Source organism: Staurois parvus, unplaced genomic scaffold (assembly GCF_062004578.1).
Source record: "Staurois parvus isolate SC_StPar_1 unplaced genomic scaffold, SC_StPar_1.0 ptg000562l, whole genome shotgun sequence".
NCBI classification, from domain to species: domain Eukaryota; kingdom Metazoa; phylum Chordata; class Amphibia; order Anura; family Ranidae; genus Staurois; species Staurois parvus.
The window spans coordinates 3,719,345-3,738,998 of record NW_028318358.1 but is presented as its reverse complement, the minus strand read 5'-3'; the positions used below and the strand labels follow the sequence as shown (position 1 = coordinate 3,738,998).

The 19,654-nt window shown below is 39.6% G+C and overlaps 1 protein-coding gene across 2 annotated transcripts in view; it reads left to right on the top strand.

The window, feature by feature from the left end:
- Nucleotides 1–19,654, top strand: part of NCKAP1L (NCK associated protein 1 like) — a 294,538-nt gene that overhangs the window by 206,264 nt on the left and 68,620 nt on the right. For both annotated transcript variants that reach the window (XM_089691400.1, XM_089691401.1), the window contains exon 27: nt 18,930–19,023. In XM_089691400.1, coding sequence (XP_089547526.1) covers nt 18,930–19,023 — 94 coding nt within the window. The remainder of the gene's footprint in view (nt 1–18,929; nt 19,024–19,654) is intronic.

The window sequence follows — 19,654 nt, the reverse complement described above, 5'->3', positions numbered from 1 at the left end:
ACAGCCGGTGAAACAGGCTGCGGGGGACACACCGAGGGACAGGTAAGTGGCTGTTTTTTTAAGTCAGCAGCTACAGTTTTTGTAGCTGTTGACTTTTATTTTTTGACAAGGTGAGTGCAACTGCGCTTTAAGTACAAAAGTCCTATTTTATCAACCACCTTTAATCTGCTGCACTGAAAGTTTCAAGACAGTGGTTGGGGTTTAGAGCTATGAACCAAAAGGTCATGTTGCATTTTACAATACTCTTTTCCTTACATGTTAGAAGCGCTGGATGTGGTGAGGCAGTTGTTAAAGCAAACTCAAGGCAAAAATAAATATGTAGTGCATCTCTGCAATGCACTCACTTCTCCCCATATTTTATCACATTAAACATGCTGCAAGTACAGAAAAAAACTGTTGTAGCAGATATATACAGTAGTGTGTTACTCATCTTCACCCTCCTTCTCATCTTCATAACTTCTTCTTTTGCAAATGCAGGAGTACAGGAAGTTAGTCTTTCTGGCAATTGAACAGATATTTCATACATTTGTCAAACAGATATAACAAAGCACTATCCATGGTATATTTAGCATACCAAAAGGGAGTGAATATGAGAAGTTAATTGTTAGAGTTTTCATAAGGTTTAAAGTGATTGTAAAGCTTTCATTTTTTAAAATTAAAATAATAGACATGTCATATTTACCTGCTGTGTGCAATGGGTTCGCTAGAGCAACCCCGATCCTGCCTTTTTTCATGTCCCCTGTCAGCACTCCTGGCTCCTTCTCCCTTCTGAGTGCCCCCATAGGAAGCCTATTCTCGCCGCCCCCCTGCTACCTCATTACAGAATTTGATTGACAGCAGTGGGTACCATATCAATTTGTCATGTGAGGAGGGACAGAGCAGTCACAGAAGGTTTTACAACTACTTTAATGCATAGGAGAGGATAGGAGAACCAAGTATGGTTATGTTCATTTATTTTCAGTAAACAAGGTTATGGTTTTTACATTTTTTTAATTAGCAAACATGTCATTCTTACCTGCTCTGTGCCATGATTTTGCACAGAGCAGCCGTGATCCTCCTCTTCTCAGGTCCCCCGCAGGCAGGGCTGTGGATAAGGGGGTACCACCAGTCCTCCTGTACAGGGCCCAGAAGGGGGGCCCAGGCAGCTGGGTGATTTGGAATTGGGAAGGGAGGGTGATCGGCATGGTGGGGGTGCAATTACTGGAACTGATTCCCTGTATGGTTCTTTCTGCAGCAACTGAAAGCTGGCTTCTTCAACTTTTCCTCCAACTGGCTTTCAGCTGCTGCAGATAGAGCAATACAGGGGATTGGTTCCAGTAATTACCCCCCCACACCGCACCCATTACCCTCCCTGTGCACCATACATTTCTCCATGATGCCCAGGCCCCCCCCCCCTCCCTCAGTGCTGCTGTCACAATAGGATCCTTCAAGTGGAGGAAGGGTCTGGTAAATATGTCACATAAATGAACACAATGAGTGATTAGTACCAATCACTCACTGTGTTCATTCATAACTGAAGCATAGTAAACTGTTATTTTTTTTTTGGGGGGGGGAGGGCCCAGTCAGGTTGGCTGTTTGGGGCCACATGGTTTCTAACAGCAGCCCTGCTCACAGGTGCTCCTGGCCCCTTCCCCCACTGGGGACACTTGTGTATGCTCCCTCCTGAGCCGCCTCTGTGTGTCTATGAGATGCAAAGAATGCGGCACAGCTCGGCCCCCTACTCCATCCTCACAGGCTGTGATTGACAGCAGCAATGGCTTCCGCTGCTGTGTCTCAGACAGTGAGGAGGCAGAAACCTGGGAGAGCTTCTGCTCTTGTGCACATCGCTGGATGCGTATTGGGCTCAGGTGAGTATAAAGAGGGAAGGGGGAGCTGCACAGTGAATGTTTTTTACCTTCATGCATAGAATACATGAAGGTAAAAACACCTTCAGACTTTAGAACCACTTTAAGACATGGAACGCTACACAAAGTAACAAAAGGCTATATAGTGTGGCAGGGGTATTTGAATATCAAATATCACCGCTATCTTTGCATCACACCAGCGTCCATGTGGTAATGCTTGCTGCTGGTGTGAACAGGTCCTTTGGCAAATACACATTTGTGTTTTTCAGCTGTGTATGTGCATATGTCTGGAAAGTTTTTTTCACCATGCAACACTTGGTGTCGCTTCTTCTGACAACCAGCTTGAATTTCCCTACAGGTTTCCAATTTGGGCTGGCTGTGATAACCAATTAGCCAATGAAAAGTGACTTTCCCATTACTCACTGCTCACTGGCTGTTGCCTAATAATAGAATGGGAATATCTGTGCCATGAATCAAATGGGATTTGCACTGGTGACAAGTTTAATAGCACATTTGCAAGCCAACTGCTGCACATTGATGCTTCCAACAATCTGGGCAGCAAAGAAACATATATTAGAACATCAGGAAGAGCATCTCACCTCTTTTAGCCTATTTATTTACAATAAGGAATATACTTTCATTTTATGGTATGAACCACCTGCTGTTGTACATAATCTAAGCTTTCAAATGGGCTGCACAAATGTGTTTTCCCATAATAAGTTCCATGCCTGATCCATGCCTGCAGCTAACAGTGACATTGAGGATAAATGCCATACACTTCATTGGTTAGAACACTTTCCGTATGTCAATTAGCAATTCGATCGCTCAGTATACAAAGAACAATTGTCCTGTCATAAGATAACATGTGGAATATTGTGATACTGTACACATTTCCATCAGACAAGGCTTGGATAGCTTTAGTTCACTTCAATAAGAAGGAGCAATAGAAAGGTAAGGGAGCAAAGTGGATTCATATGTGAGTTTTCTGGCAGCTGCTGTTCTGTAGTCATCTAAAGGCGGAGTACGTCTCTTTGTACTAAAAAAGCCAGACCCTTTTATTAGGATGTCACTAGATGTTAATGCAATACCTTGCCTTGTAGAATATAGAAGTCCCTGGCTGTCATTTATATACACAGCAGAGAGGAGATACTGGATGTGCAAAGGTAAAAGGAAAACAAAAAGCTACAGTAAATGGGACAAAGAGCTGAGCAGCAGGGGAGTAACAAAATCTATTGCAGTCTATGCTGCCACTATTGTGCTGGGAGGAATGGGAGGACTTGACACTACTTAGTGCTCTGGTAGGAATGGAATTGGATGCTTTCTCTAAAGGTTTAAAGGGATATATTTAGGAGATCACTTTATTCCGATCACAAGTGAGAGCAGTTCTTTCATAAAACTTCATCCTTCATGTCAGTTGGAGTTGTTTTCCTAAAGGCTGCACAATTTGTAGGAAAGCTGCACTTTGCAAAGGAATTTTCCCCACAGGTTAGTGAATGTGGTAAAATTTCACTTTGCAAAGAATACCCAATCACATGCAAGGAAAATAAAAAACAGACATCAACCAAAGCTGCTCCAGGTGGTTAATATCAGTCTCCCACTGACCATGATAGGTGAAGGTGCATGCACAGCTCGTCTGTAGTAATACAGGAAAGAGGATTTGGAATCCGCTGCACTTCTTCCACTTTATTTAATGTTTTCATAAAAATATCACATACAGTGTCGGGAACAAAGAAAAGTTAACGCGTTTCGCACTTAGAACTAGCGCTTGCTCATAACCTCCCCTATGAGGTTGTGAGTAAGTGTTAGTTCTAAGCTCGAAACGCATTAACTTTTCTTTGTTCCCGATACTGTATGTGATATTTTTATGAAAACATTAAATAAAGTGGAAGAAATGCAGCAGATTCCAGATCCTCTTCTTTCCTGCATTACTACAAAATAAAAAACAGCATTTTGCTTGCACATAATTGGATCATGGAAGTCAGCTGAGCTTCATCTTATTCACTAAGCTCTGGGGAAAAGTCCCAAAGTGAAGAGGCTCTTTGCCTTTATTAAGTCAACCCTCTGACCACATACACACGATGTTCATATAGCACTCATGCAAAGACCATTGACTCACTTCATGGCCTTACATACTTCCACTCTCATCCCAATTTCTTTTCACTGAAACCAGATCTTGTACTGCCTCCCAGAGATATCAGCTTCTCTTATACCTTCAGATGTGTTCTTTTTATGAAGTATTCTTCCCTTTATCTCCAAAACGGTGCATGTAAAGTTACATGTGAAATTAAATTGAATTGTGCAATGACTGAAATGTGCATCGTTTTTTAAAATGCCATTGAAAAATATACCCATTCAATATGACAATCACCAATGACATTTTTTTAAAAATGTATTTATTTATTTATTTACCTGGGTAAATAACAGAGATGAATTGTTTCTAATCACAATAATTAAGGGCTGAAGATGTGTTTCTTGCATTGAGTTGCATTACATACAATAGATAAATGTGTTCATGACTAGGTATTTTTAGGGCACAGTTAATTTTCATTTCCTGCAACAGGCTCAAAATTAGTACAGTATTTTTCTTGCAGTTTTTAATTTGTTATAAGAAAGAGGTAGTTTTTTTCTGAAAATGAGCTTACGATTTTGTAATGCTGACATCTCCTATTGGATCACGTTTACAAAATGTGTTGAAAGACATAGGGGAGTATTATAAAGCAGCAAATATGTTCTTCACCAAACATTTACTGCAGGTGAATCAAAGACTGTATTTTAAATGGGAAGATACACATGCAGCAAATGTTTGGTGAATGTGTCACATTCCCTGCTTTATAAATATTCCCCATATTTAAAAACATTAAACATTGGACAAACATGTTCCCAAACTTTGAATCCATAAATATACTGCATCTGATCTCTAAATACAATAATTAGTGGATATTAGCGGTTCTTCTGAAAAGATACTAGTTACAGTAGGTACATTCAACAGGACTTGGTATTGTTGTGTAAATTTACACATATCTTACATGACTATTATTTGTAGTGTAGTCTTATACCGTGTTAGCTATCAATTAAAGTAGAATTAAGGGCAAAACTTTTAAAACATTTTTGGATAGAGTAAGGGAGGGTATAACCCCTGTCTGTTTTGTTTTTGTCATCTGTGTCCCTTTGGGTAAATTTCCCTTCACTTCCTGCCCCATAGTCTGAACAGAAGGTGAAAATAAATCCCTGGTTGCCACTGGGGTCATCAGAACTAGTGTCCCCATTGAAAAATTTCTCATTTATCCTTGTTCTGGTGTCAACCCAAGATTTTTTTTTTCACTGTCAGTGATTATGATAGACAGGACAAAAAAAGAGCATGAATCTTTCTAATGAAGACACAGACAGCAGTAAAAACCTGACAGGTGTTCTGATTCCTCTCCAGTCTATCCACATTAAAAAAAGGCTTTGCCTTTATTTCTAGTATACTTCTACTTTAAAGCAAAAGGTTTGGAGTTGAAGTGATGCTCTTTATTGGCTAATGTAAGTAATTAAACATGCAAGATTTGGGAACTCGTTAGGTTCCTTCATCAGTCGTTATAGTTCTGAAATTCATCATTTTAATTTGCAATACTGCAAGCAGCACATTTTCCACTAGAGAGCGCCACACACATGGAGATCTCTTTAAATACAGTAAGGAGCTTATTTGTAGCTACCTCTGCTTTATGCAGATTCATCAAGCTCAATTAAAACCACTAATGTAATGTTAAGCAAGAACAGTCATTATATGCCCTCTGTATTCACTTAAGTAATTATATGCAAAAATAACAACTGTAATTGAGCTCATCAGCCTGCTTTCAACGTCATGTTACTTAAGAAGAAAAATATATCAACTAGTAACGGAGGGAGGTACAGTTAGGTATCACTGGCAAAAATGTCACAATAATTTACCAACTGTTTTATGGATCAGTACTTCCAGTTTTCTCACCAGTTTTTTTACACTGTGTACTGGAAATGTGGCAACCTGTTGGAATAGTTATAATCTTCATGCACACTGGACATTTTTACAGCTGCTGTTTTTGGCTTTTGGTGTTTTTTTTCTACAGCCAGTAAATTCCCCAGCATGTTATCTTATGTGTCCATGCACACATAGGCTGTAATAAGCATTTTTTGGCAGAGGTGATTTTTGGCTGGAAAAAAACCCCAGAACTAGTGGGTTTTTAGAGGATTTTTTTAGCTGTAAAAATGCTCTAATGCTGAAAAACGCACATAATGCGTTATGATGTGGCAAACCAGCGTTTGTGTACTTTTTTTGAGCAAATTTTTTTGAGTTGAAAAACGCAAATGCAGAAAAACGCGGCTAAACTCTAATGCAAAAACGCTGATATACGCTGAAAAATTCACGTTTTTAACATGACTTTACACAGTCAATGCTACCAGTGTTATTAAAACGCCCAGTGTGCATGGAGCCTAATACTTTCATTCTGCTACACTAACTTAAACTGTTACTAAACCAAGGACCCTGCATTCACTAGTCTAGTCTCCCACAGTACACAGAACATGGAAATGCAAATATTGTAGTAAATATAAACATCTAAATACCTCAATATCTCATCAGCAGTTAGAGCAGTCTTGTGACTTCTATCAGTTTTCAGCAGAAGCACTGGTTAAATCTTGTAGGAGGGGTTTTCTCTAGAAGGATGCAGAACCCCTGACCTCTGGGCAGTGCTGTTTGGCCCTGTGCTGATCACGTGCACTTTCCCAAGAAAAAAAACCTCTCTAGCAATATATACCAAACTGAGCGTGTGCGGTGTCTCCACATGATATATCTTATCAGGAGATAAGAGGGGAGCACTGGAAGAAGAGGAGGATCAGAGAAGTCAGGATCAAACAGCATTTTTACACAATGCAGGGGATTAGCCCCTTAGGCTCCACAGTGAGTATAACAAGTATGCTTTACTGCATATACAGACTGATTTTACTTTTGTGGGTTTAGTAACACTTTAAGTTAGAAACTTGCATATAGAAAATCATGCTTATTTGCATGTGATATTTTATGTGCACCAGATAAAAAATGGTATATAATAATGATGTAAGCGTACACAGTTTATGTACTGTAGGGATGCTTGTAATGCTACTTACATTTATGATTGTTAATACGGTAAGATGCCATACCTTTTTGTTATACATGTATTGTTGCTGAGCTATCATGTGTGTTACGATCAGAGTTCATCCTTTAGATCCTATTTCTACTGTTGTTCTTAAATTAAAGTCTATCTAAATCCCTAAATAAAAAATGAAATATATTGCTTCACTGGTTTACCAGCCTTTAGATGGTGGTGGTTTTCTTTTTTTGGGCTTTTTTCTTACTTTAGTTTCACCTGGTGATCCTGCAGACAAACCACTTCCCATTTCTTTCATGCACTTCTCACCTTTATCTATGTAGGAAGCCATGATTGTCACACTAAATGTTAAAGGATAAGTTCGCCTTTCTACAAATAATAATAAATGCACATTTTTTTTGCAGGTAAAAAAATGTGCATTTTTATTTTTTGTTACAGGAGCCTGTAAAGCATTACACCAGCAATCAGCAGATAGCTGGTGCCATGCAGGTCTCTTGTAGATCTGACAGTATATCTGCTTCCTCGTACACCCTGTACGGGCAAGCCGATACTTCTGACAGGAAGCCGTGGTAGTTCATTGAGAACTACAAGCTGACAGCCTTTGGGATCATGTAACATGGTCCCAAAGGCGAACTCATCCTTTAAGGGTTCAAGCACACTGGGCAAAAAAATTGCTACTTATAAAGGCGTTTTGAGTTTTTACTTCAGCCTGTAGAAGCAGCTCTATGTTAACCTATGGAGTAGATTTACTAAAACTGGTGCACTCAGAATCTGGTGCAGCTGTGCATGGTAGCCAACTGGTAGCCAACATCAGCTTGTTCAATTAAAGTATAACTAAAAGCAAAACTTTTTTTAATATTGGATAGAGTGCAGAGGGATTAGAACACTTGTCACTTTTTATTGCTGTCTGTACCTCCATTAGGGAGATTTACATACATCCCAACTTTCTGAAATGGAAATGAGGGACACCTATTAGCAAATGTATGTTGGCATAGGACACACCCTCTGCCATTCCCTCCCCTATTTAAAGGGGAATTATACAAAAAAAAATATTGGTTAAACCCACAGGTAGTTTTTTGACCACTACTATTCCTTTTTATTGGCTTTGGGAATTTACAAATGCAGCAATTTAAAAATTGGATGAAAGGTTTAGCACTGTAATACACGTTTTGATAGATAAAAAATGCATTTTATATACACCTATATAGTTCAGACTAAAATGAGGGACAAATGATGAGAAAAGTGGGACAGAGGGAGTTTATTCCAAATGGGGGACAGTCCCTCAAAATCAGGGACAGTTGGGAGTTATGGATTATCCTCTGTATTTGATCTGTTTACCATTATCATTGAAAGTGAAAGTAAAAGAAAATCCCAAATTTTGGGTTGTCCCCAAAAAAGTAATAGAGGGGAAATGTTCCAATGGTGAGAATAGTTCTGGTGACCTGGGGGTCCCCAAGGAATACCCTTAATTTGCAAGATTACCTATTACTTTCTGTCTGGCTATGGGACAGGAAGTGAAGGTAAATCTCCACAATGGGACACAGATGGAGAAAAAAAATCTGATAAGGAATATAACCCCCGCCCCCTTTGCTCTATCCAAAATGAAAAAAAGTTTACCTATAGTTCTACTTTAAGCTTTGGCAATGAAAGCTGGAAGCTGATTGCTTTGTATGCAGAGTTGCACCAGATTTTGCACTCTACAGTTTTGGTAAATAACCCCCTATGTGTCCATGTACATTAGGGAGTTTACTGGTATATTTTCAGAGGAGTGTTTAGAGGCAGAAAAAAACCCCTTCAGAATCTCCTTTTTGAGAGGAGCTTTCAGGCAGGAAAAACGCTGTGTTTAGGAGCATTTGGCATTTTCAAGTGTACATTGAAAAATGAGACAAGGGGAATGTTTTGAAAAAAAAAATGGTTAGAAAAGCAAATGCCCATACACCCTCATAAGCTTTTGTATAATACGAGCCACCATGAGCATTTTCTGGCAGAGATTCTGGAAATTCTAATGCCACTAATGTGCATGGATTTTAAGTATTTCTTTCTTTATTGGAATAGGTGGTTTATAAAAGAAAGATAACATTATTTTGCTGTCTTTTCAGCTCATAGGAAGCGACAAGGACACTGCATTTCTGCAAGACCAACAGGTGTTTTCTGTAGTTGTTGAAAATGTTGTGGGCCTGAAAAAAAGAAAACTAATGCAGCCATCAGATTTAGGGACTGATAAGCTGCAATATATACATTTTTTGTTTGGGGATTTAGATATGCTTTAAAAATAAAGGAAAAAACAAAACAAAATAGGAGCCAAAACAATGAAAATGGAATGAAATTCCTTAGACACTAGTTATGGCTACATTTTAAAGCATGTTGTAGGAACCTCTGATCCTAAACTGTGACAGCTTGGACAGCCTGGAAAACAACATATCACTTTGATTAGCAGTCAGTCAGTGTGACGTGACCTAATTTTAGGGTTTGAGTGGGAGTAATAATTTGTGCTTCAGAGTACAGAACTGTTATTATACTGTTAGAATTGAAAGGTACTTTTTCTAAATAGTCCACATTTCTATAGTGAGTCTTGAATATATGGAATTAAAGTGATGTCACCTTTAGTTTTTATTAATCCCTTCTCAAGGCTCTTAAGAATTTAAAATAAAGTCACAAACTCGGCAGTGTAAAGTAATATTATGCTTCCTTCTCAATTTGCCTTGCCACTCTTAGGATTTAGCCATATTCCTATTGATGACCTTAATAATATGCTGCACGTGTTTGTTCAAACTGACTCAAAAATGTTTTCTAGACTAGTAACAAAGTTTTTATTTTTTTATTATATTGTTTTCAGCAAACTAACTTCTCTGTCATCCCCACTGTTCCTAAGCACTTCGCCAACACCACACCAACCACCACTGTACCTGCACGATTCTTTACCTGCTACTCGTGCATTTCTCTGCTTACTGCCAGTGTTCCCATGCATTTCTAATTTTTGTGCCTGTGCTTTCTCTACCAACTGTCACTGCATCCACGCTATTCTCAACTCATTTCAGCCAGGTATTTTCGGCCCACAGCTGCTACACCCATGCATTTCTTTTCCCATTACCCCTGCACTCTCACTGTTCTCAGTCCACTACAACTGCTCCCATGCACTTTGCCACTGCACACTTCTCCATCCATTGCCACTCTGCTACTGCACTTCTCACCCCACTGTCAATGCACCTATGTACTGGCCACCATTGTGTCCTCACCATTTTACCACAGACTGCCACTGCACCTTATCACTTCTCTGCCAATTGCCACTGCCCCTGCACACTTATCTTCCCACCTACATTTCATCACACACCACCACTGTGCTTACACACTTCTTTGACGACTACCAATGTGCCTGTGTACTTCTCTACTGTACTCTGTGTCTGAGTGATTTGAGTCTGTGATGTGGTGTGCATATGTAGGGGTCACCTTGCTGTATGTTAGTAGGTGGACCTGTTTATTGCTATATAGTTTATATGCAGCTCCTGTTCTTTTAGTTAAAGTGGTTTAAAAAGTTAATATTTTTCTTTAAAATAATAAATACATCATACTTACCTGCTCTGTGCAATGGTCTTGCACAGAGCAGCCTGATCCTCCTCTTCTCAGGTCCCCCGCTTGTTCTTCTAGCCCCTCTTCCTTGACACACAGAGCTTGGCTCAGTCCTGCCCCTGCTCCCTCCTCACTGGTTGTCTCAGCCAATGAGGAGAGAGAGAGACCCAGAAGAGCTGTTGCTCTCATGCACATCGCTGGATCGAGATCGGGTTCAGGAAAGTATTAGTGGGGCTGCAGGGGGAGCTGTAAACTGCATGTTGTTTACCTTCAGGCATAGAACCACTTCAATACTGTTCCTTCTGGTCTGGGATTCTATAGCTAGTTTTAGCTTAAGGCTCAATAACCAGTATAGGCAAGATCCAGGTTAGGAATCTGACAGCCCATTAAATAGTTAGAGGTCCAGTTGCATGGCAGATTAAAAGTTATTAGGGACTAAGATGCATAGTAGATAGACTGACTCAGTTCTAGCATCTAACCTTAGTTTCTGCTGGTGAGAAGCTGCTTTCCAGGCTGGTTGGAAAAGAGTTTGAGTATCTCTCCATCATCATTGTTCTGGTCTTCAGATTTTCACCGTCACAAATGATGAATCATGATCATCCTGAGAACTGGACTTTGCCGCAACATTCATCTGAAGGTATATTTTTAATAACTATGTACAGTGAGGAACAGAAGTATTTGAACCCTGCGATTTTGCAAGTTCTTCCACTTAGAAATCATGGAGGGGTCTGAAATTCACATTGTAGGTGCATTCCCACTCTGAGAGAAGGAATTAAAAAATAAAATTCAGGAAATCACATTATATGATTTTTAAAGAATTTATTTGTCTTGCACTGCTGAACATAACATGGTTTCAAATCATGCATTGCATGGGAGGTTCCCCTGCTCAAGTCATCACATGTCCAGGCCCGTCTGAAGTTTGCCAATGACCATCTGGATGATCCAGAGGAGGCATGGGAGAAAGTCATGTGGTCAGATGAGACCAAAGTAGAACTTTTTGGTCTAAACTTCACTCGTCGTGTTTGGGGGAAAAAGAAGGATGAGTTCCATCCCAAGAACACCATCCCTACTGTGAAGCATGGTGGTGGTAACATCATGCTTTGGGGTGCTTTTCTGTGAAGGGGACAGGACGACTGCACTGTATTAAGGAGAGGATGAATGGGGCCATTTATTGTGAGATTTTGAACAACCACCTCCTTCCCTCAGTCAGAGCATTGAAGATGGGTCGTGGCTGGGTCTTCCAACATGACAACGACCCAAAACACACAGCCAGGATAACCAAGGAGTGGCTCCGTAAGAAGCATATCAAGGTTCTGGAGTGGCCTAGCCAGTCTCCAGACCTAAATCCAATAGAACATCTTTGGAGGGAGCTGAAACTCCGTGTTGCTCAGCGACAGCCCCAGCCCCGAAACCTGACAGATCTAGAGGAGATCTGTGTGGAGGAGTGGGCCAAAATCTCTGTTTCAGTGTGTGCAAACCTGGTCAAGAACTACATGAAACGTTTGACCTCTGTGATTGCAAACAAAGGCTTCTGTACCAAATATTAACACTGATTTTCTCAGGTGTTCAAATACTTATGTTCAGCAGTGCAAGACAAATAAATTCTTTAAAAATCATACAATGTGATTTACTGAATTTTTTTTTAATTCTGTCTCACAGAGTGGGAATGCACCTACAATGTGAATTTCAGACCCCTCCATGATTTCTAAGTGGGAGAACTTGCAAAATTGCAGGGTGTTCAAATACTTCTGTTCCACACTGTATACCCACCACCTATCGGGCCCTTTGCTGATATTACCTGTTTGTACATTGGATATATATACTGTTATTAATTTCTTCTTATATAGAGCTTGTATTATATCTATACTGGTGTTCATCTATATACTTATATACTTAACTATAACATGGTTAATGTTATATGCTGGTTGCAGTAGTTCTGCTCCCATTTACTTTGATTGGATTACTGGGTAATTTCCCATGAATTTCCCTCTATTCACAGAGGCTGTGTTCTGAGTGACATTGCCAACTTTAATATCAAACCCGCACTTCCACTTAGCAAAGGTTCAGTTTTTTTATTTTTCTACAATTTTAGCATAATCTTCTATTTGGGGAGTCATTTATAATAACTTCCCCAAAAGAGGGCTACATAAGGATAGTAGAGAGTTTAACTAAATAGCACAACAAATTATTGAAGTTATTAATGTTGTTTTTTTAACAGATAAGAAACTGGTGACAAGCAGTGAGGATTAAAAATGGAAAAGGGAGTTGAGAATTAATTCACATTATCTACAACTTGTGTACATTTACCTGTATGCATTATATTAGTCTTGGATTCTGTTTGGAGTTGTAGGAGGTGGAGGAACTCTGTTAATAAATGGAAAACCCAATTAAAAAGGCAAATGTTCATAATACTGCACTGAGACTCGCAGAAGTGACACTTGACTGTACTTTGTGGCTCAAGTGCATACATTTCTAACACTCGACCTGTCTTTCAAAGTGCTATAAAATATGACCACAAAGCTGTGGTCTGCCATTGAAAATGTGCTAAAATAATATGATGCAATATTATTCCAGTGAGTAAATTAATGATGGAAGGCTATAATGTAAATGGAAGACACTAAGAGAATGTAGATTCAGGCAAGCTATCCTTGAAGTTTTATTTAAGGTGCATTTATGGACGCCAAGTCCAAGAATAATAAAATCAAATTGTTTTGTATGCTGATGGAAAATGTGTGCCTGTTAATGAACTGAGTTATTTTGGGCATGTATGTATATTTTCAATCTTTAAAGGCAAACATTTTGTTTTTAACTTTGGTTAGAGTGAGGAATGACTGGACCCTCTGCCAAAGTTGTATTGCTGTCTGTAACCCTATGGGGAGGATTTACTCCTGTATTTGTCCTAGTGACAAGAAGATGAATTTTAAATTTTAGTGTTGTCATTGAAGCAAATGGTAAGGGAAAGTCTTCCAATGGGGATACATGTTCCACTGACAACTTTCTATGGCATAAATTCCTCTCACTTTGGAGAGATTTCATCTCACTTCCTGGTGCATCGCCAAGACAGAAATCTCCCCAGCAGGACACAAGCAGCAAAACATATCCTGATTGGGGTTTAACTTCTCTAATCTGATTTTCCAAATGCTGTCACATATCTTTTCAGTTCGCCACTACATGTAGATCAACTCCCCTCAGGGTCCTGTGTCCTCAATGCAACTCAACTATAAAAATCAAAATACAGTAAGAACTGTCCTCTGGACTTCTATAGACCCAATTCTTAATGTAATAAACAAAAAAAATATAAGGCTGGAGTTCTGAATCTTGTGAAAGATTTGTTCAATTACACAAATTAAAATCACATACCTTGGTAAACAAAAAAATTCTGGATGGTTTGCTAACTGCTTACTGAGCCATCCTTCATGTATACTAATATCAACTTAAAATAATAAACTGCTGGAAGGGTCCATATCTTCAATGTATATAAATTATCAACATAAACAAATATTATGACCCATAAATGGGTGCTGTGCAGACAGGTGCACCTAAACCCTGAACCTGCTGTCTAGAGAAGCTGATACTCTAATCCTCACAAGTATTATGCTTACCTGTCTATGTGTGCCTCCACCAAGCTCTGCACTGTGCATTCTGGGATGAATGTTGGACGATCTTTCTATAGGAATAAATTGAGCTGGTTGAAAAAGTAGAGTTTGGACAGGGATACTCTTGAAAAAGAGGCTGCAGGGGACCCTCCTAGACGGTGTGTTTATATTACTGCATACAGCATGATCAGATTACCAGTCATATTTCTATGCACATCACTATACATATAAACATACACAAAAGCAATCCTACTCTATACACAAACTCATACAGTATATAATCCTGCACTATGCACATACACAAACACATGATACAGACACATGCAAATTTCCCTCTCCAAGCATTGGACCGAGGCTGATCATGCTCTGTGTAGATAAATTCCCTACTGGGGCAAAATCCTCCAGCACCTAAAGAAATTCAGCTTTACGTTATAAAGGTCTTAGAAGATCAAAGACTTAAATGCCTCATCAACCATTACCTCTGCACATGTTCTATCAGTAACATATTAATTGTGCTTCCCTAATTTTTTAAATCTTTTTTTTTCTCCCTCTGCATGCTTATTATTATCTTTTGTTTTCCAGGTCTCACCTACTTTTTTGCTAATGGGTTTCTGTATGGGTTTCTGTTATATGAACATGCTGTCTTTGGGAGCAGGGTCCACTGTAATTCTAGTAGCATGGCATTATTCTAAGTTGTGCAGCAGAGAACCTTCTTCATTTGGGAATAGGGTGTTGCCCCAGAAATTATAGGTTTATGTCCCCACAGATGTCAACTGGAAAGGCTGTTAAAGTTGAATTCCAGGTATGGATATTTTGACATTGGCTTAGCTTGGACCAATCTATTTATGAATATACAATTCCTGGTTGATCCCTGTAGAAGTTGGAAATCCCTGTAGTAGGCACAACTACTCCAGTGTTCCCCATTATCTTCCGCGTTCCATGCCAAGCAGTTGCCCTGCTGCTTACTGAACACAGGAGGTTGCCCACTCATTATGGGTGTCATTCAGAGATTGCTTTGCATTGTCCCAAGTGTTTTCTGATTGAATGAGGTGGAGATCATGGTGTCACCGCCTCTGTACCTCATCCAATCTGAGAATGCTTTGCCTTCATTGAGAAAATGCAAAGCAATCTCTGAGTGGCGCCTGTGCTTAGTGGACAACCTCCTGTATTTACAATGCAGTAGGGCAGCTGCTCAGCACAAGACTAGGAAGCAAATGGATATTACTGAAGCAGCGGTGTCTGCTACAGTGATTTCCACTTCCATGGGGACCCCAGAGATATGGTAAATGCATAGTTACATTGGTCCAAGCTGGACCAGTGTCACTATGTGAAAATATCAATACCTGGAATTCATCTTTATATGTTGCTGAACTGGATTAAAAAAAAAAAAAAGATTAAAGTAATCTTAGCAGTTCAGTGTTTGATTTTACTCATTGCCCTTGAGTTACTCTTTGAAATTTATAAAAGGCCGATGTTATTCTAAAATAGACTATCTCAATAAAATTAATAAGTATTTGGAAAGTACCAATGTGGTTTCTTTTAATTTACTGGTGTGAAAAGACTGAATATAATATTTAACCTTAAGGTATTGCATTCTAATTAATATTATAATTACAGCAAAATGTTTACTTGTGAAGTTTACAGATAAGGAAAAAATTGGTGTAAGACGATTAAAACTAAAAAACCCATTGCAATGTTCTGGACCCAGGACTTTTGGCAGCAGAATCATATGGATTGTGTCTACGGTGCTTGCATCGTGTGATACCATGCTGAGAGCTGCCTGGTGATGCGTGCACTGAGAGAAAACTTGACGTGACTAAGAGATAGCAGACATGTCTTGTCAGGGTCTGGAGTTTGAAGGAATACTAAACAGCTTGTCTTGCCTTATGCAGAATGCAGTTTTTTTCCATGCTGGAGATGTGCACAGGTAGCTTTTTTAAAGAATTTATGAGAAGAGTGTTAGGTAATAACTGACATCACATATCAGTGAGACATTTTCTAGAGATCAGTGATGTCATTTTTGACATAGTAAATCAGGATATTAAAGTCCTAGTGTCAAAACCTGTGGTAAAAAAATAAACATAACACAGATTATTTGTATGTGTCAAGGTAGAAAAACAACACATTGATTTACATTGCATTACGTTAGGTTCCAAAAAAAAGTTTATATAGTGTATTCACTGGCTGATTGGAACCTTTATACTAGTTAGTGACCAGAGTAATTATTTTTGCTTCTTGGCTGTGTTACTTTTCTAACCTCTAGTAAAAATGACTTGTGCCTGTACCTGTAATGGGAATAATTTATTAATAATACTGTTGGTCTTTCATCACCTCTACTTATTTTTATGAACAGCCCTAAACATAGCAGGCGCAATATGAAAACCCACAATTTGTAACATTTACTATGTTGTAATAAAGTTTTGAAATGTTAACATTGGTCCAACAGTGTCTTGGCAGGAAAAAAGTTCATCTTTCTTTTTTTGCCCTTGCTAATGTTCACATATTCGGGATGTGAAGCCTTAAGCAACCCCAACAATTGATATGCTCTTTACATCTGAACGGCCACATCTCCATTCTGCTTACAGCACATACTGTTGGGTGATATAGATGTTTGGCAAAGCACAATCATCCATTTGCATACTGCATACCCTGATTTGGGGTCCGGCCTTTCACTCCTTAGGTGATCTGTTTTTTTTTAATCTCCTTACAGATTTTGTTTAAATAGAACCCCAGTTATTTATGTGATCTGTGTAACATGACATGTCAATATGTAATTCTGCTTAGACAACCTTTCCACAGTAGTGTATGCTGTCATTGAGAATAACCAATAAGCAAAGTATATTCCACCTCCAACCAATGAGTGAGCACCACTATACTGATCATGTCTTGTGTGCGGTTTCCCTTACCTGTAAACCCACCAAAGTATCTACAGTGCTTCTGCTGTCACTAGTGCCTGAAACATGAAACACAAGTGCTATACAGTTCAGGGACATGCAATCTCAACATTTTTACTGGAAAGGCTGAATGGCACTGAATAAGGCTGCATAACAAAGAGACTCAAGGAAGAATATAAGTATTTGAGCAGCTGAACTGCACTCATGGCATCGGGGGGAATATATTAAAGGAAAATTGTACTAAAAGTAGTTTCTTTTATCATAGTTGACAATATTTTTAAAAAAAATCCAGGGACACCATTTTTTCTGTGCATCCAGCCAGCCATATCTATACCACACATCATTCTTTGTAACACTTCAGTACATGTATGTACCCCCCCAGCACACCTCTGCCACCAGTGCCCCCCCCAAAAGACCTTTGTACCCCCAGCACTCCTCTGCCACCAATGCCTCCTCGGCACACTTTGCCTCCAGTGCCTCCCAGTACACCTTTGTACCCTTCAGCACACATCTGCCAGCAATGGTCCTCAAGCAGACATCTGTACCCCCAGTATTCCTTTGCCATCAGTGCCACCCCAGCACATCTCTGTACCCTTCAACTCATCTCTACCTCCAATGTCCCCCCAGAACACCTCTTCCACCAATTCCCTTCCAGAATACCTCTGCTTCCAATGTCACCCAGCACACCTCTGCTTCCAATTCAAGCCAGCATGCCTCCCTCCCATGCACACCTCTGCCTCCAATGCCCTCTTCCCCAGCACACCTTTGCCTTCAATGTCCCTTCTCCCAGCAAACCTCTGTCTCCAATATCCAACTACATCCCACCCTAATGTCCAAAGCTGCCCTCTAACACAACCCTTCAGCTTAATACCCACCATCTGGGCATTTACCATCTTCTTGCTGCCTCTTTGGTGCTGGCGGATCAGGAAGGAGTACACGCTGAGGGTGTACATGAGAGGTTTGAGTCTACCCAGAATGTTATGTAGCTGTCTTGTACAGGCACTCCTAAGCTTTAGTTCAGAAGCCAGCATCTGCCCAGTAGAGATGCCCCTTTTTTCAGTACAGTGTACTGATGCACGCTGGAGGTGGAGAAGTAAGGTCCCGGACAGCACACCCCTATGTCACGATGGGCTACACTTAGCAAGCCTCGTGCTGTGCTCCCAGAACATAGCTCTGGACTCACCTGAGGTGGGAAATTTATCTGAAAAACAGGACTGTCCCAGCAAATCTGGAACAGTTGGCAGGTATACTTTACTGTCTAATACTTTGGATTTAAACAGACAATTTGGAAAATTATTGGATAACTGAGATATTTTTTTTTGTTTTTTTAGTTTACTAGCTGTTATGCTTTATCTGCATTTGCCAGATTGCACTCTTATGCTGAATTATTGCATCACTTTGTATAAACTATTTTGTAGTATAAATTAATATGAATTACCACGAAATAGCATCACAAAGACCAAATGCTTCCTTTGTCATATCCCGTGTGTTTCTGTCTAGCCTTAACTCTGGATTTCATCTTCTCGCTAGTGTGTGAAAAATAAATGCACAGTCTTTAGATGTTAATGGGTAATTGAATGTGTGCTGGCAGTTAATAGTAATGAACTAATTTTCCACTAGGCAGGTGGAAAAAAATAACCCCATGCAGCACATTACGATGGACCTGTTTCACTGTTTGTGATGTTATTCCATCCTATTACATGTTTGAGAGAAAACAATAGCACAGTATGATTTTTCCATCCCCAGCTGTCTGTAGCAGTGACTAGTAGATAATTAGTTTATGACCTCCTGGGGCAATTATTTCTTCTGCAGTTTGTGTTTTATTTATTTGTTTTCACTTTTGAAATGTTTATTGTTTCATTCAATAGAATTGAATGATTTGAAAAGTTATGTGCACCACTAACTTAACCCCATTCCTTGTTTCAGGTGACACTTAGTATATTCGAACTGGCAACATCAGCAGGTATTCCATGTGATGTGGACCCTCATTTGGTGGCAGCTTTATCAAACATGAAAACAGGTAAAACGTAATGGCATAGCAGACTGTAAATTGCAAGTATGTAAATTTTTTTTAAAGAGCACCTAAACTGTGAAATCTGTGCCTACAATAAGGTAAGCAGAGGTCAAAGAAATATTCACCGGTATTGCCTGTAGGCTCCCTGCTACTGATTTTGTTCTCCATTATTATGCTATGTTCTATACTGTATCTTGGAGATAGCTGTCTTGGTAGAAGAGCAGGTCTTTACTTTCTTATGTCAGAGCTGCCCCTGATTACTGGTGATCTGATGAAAGGCAGGGTTATGATTAAAAAGCAGCAAGAGAAGAGACGTGATCCACAGAATGAACGAAGCAGGGAGATCCTTGCACTGCAAGCTCTCAGGTACAACTTTTTCTCCAGCAAGGAGAACAGTGAGTATTGCAGTAGTGATATCGCCAAATCCTACTGCTTTCCTATTAAGGTTGTCAGTCACAGACACAGCGTCTTAGATGGTCACATACTACACATATACAGATATGAGACTTAAGACACAGAAGTGCCTAGACAGGGAAGTTTGCCAAGAACTACTAATTCTCAAAAACATTTAGGGCAAAGGGTACATTTTTCAGGGTACTTCTTAGGTACAATTAACACCACTAGATGTTCTCTGTAC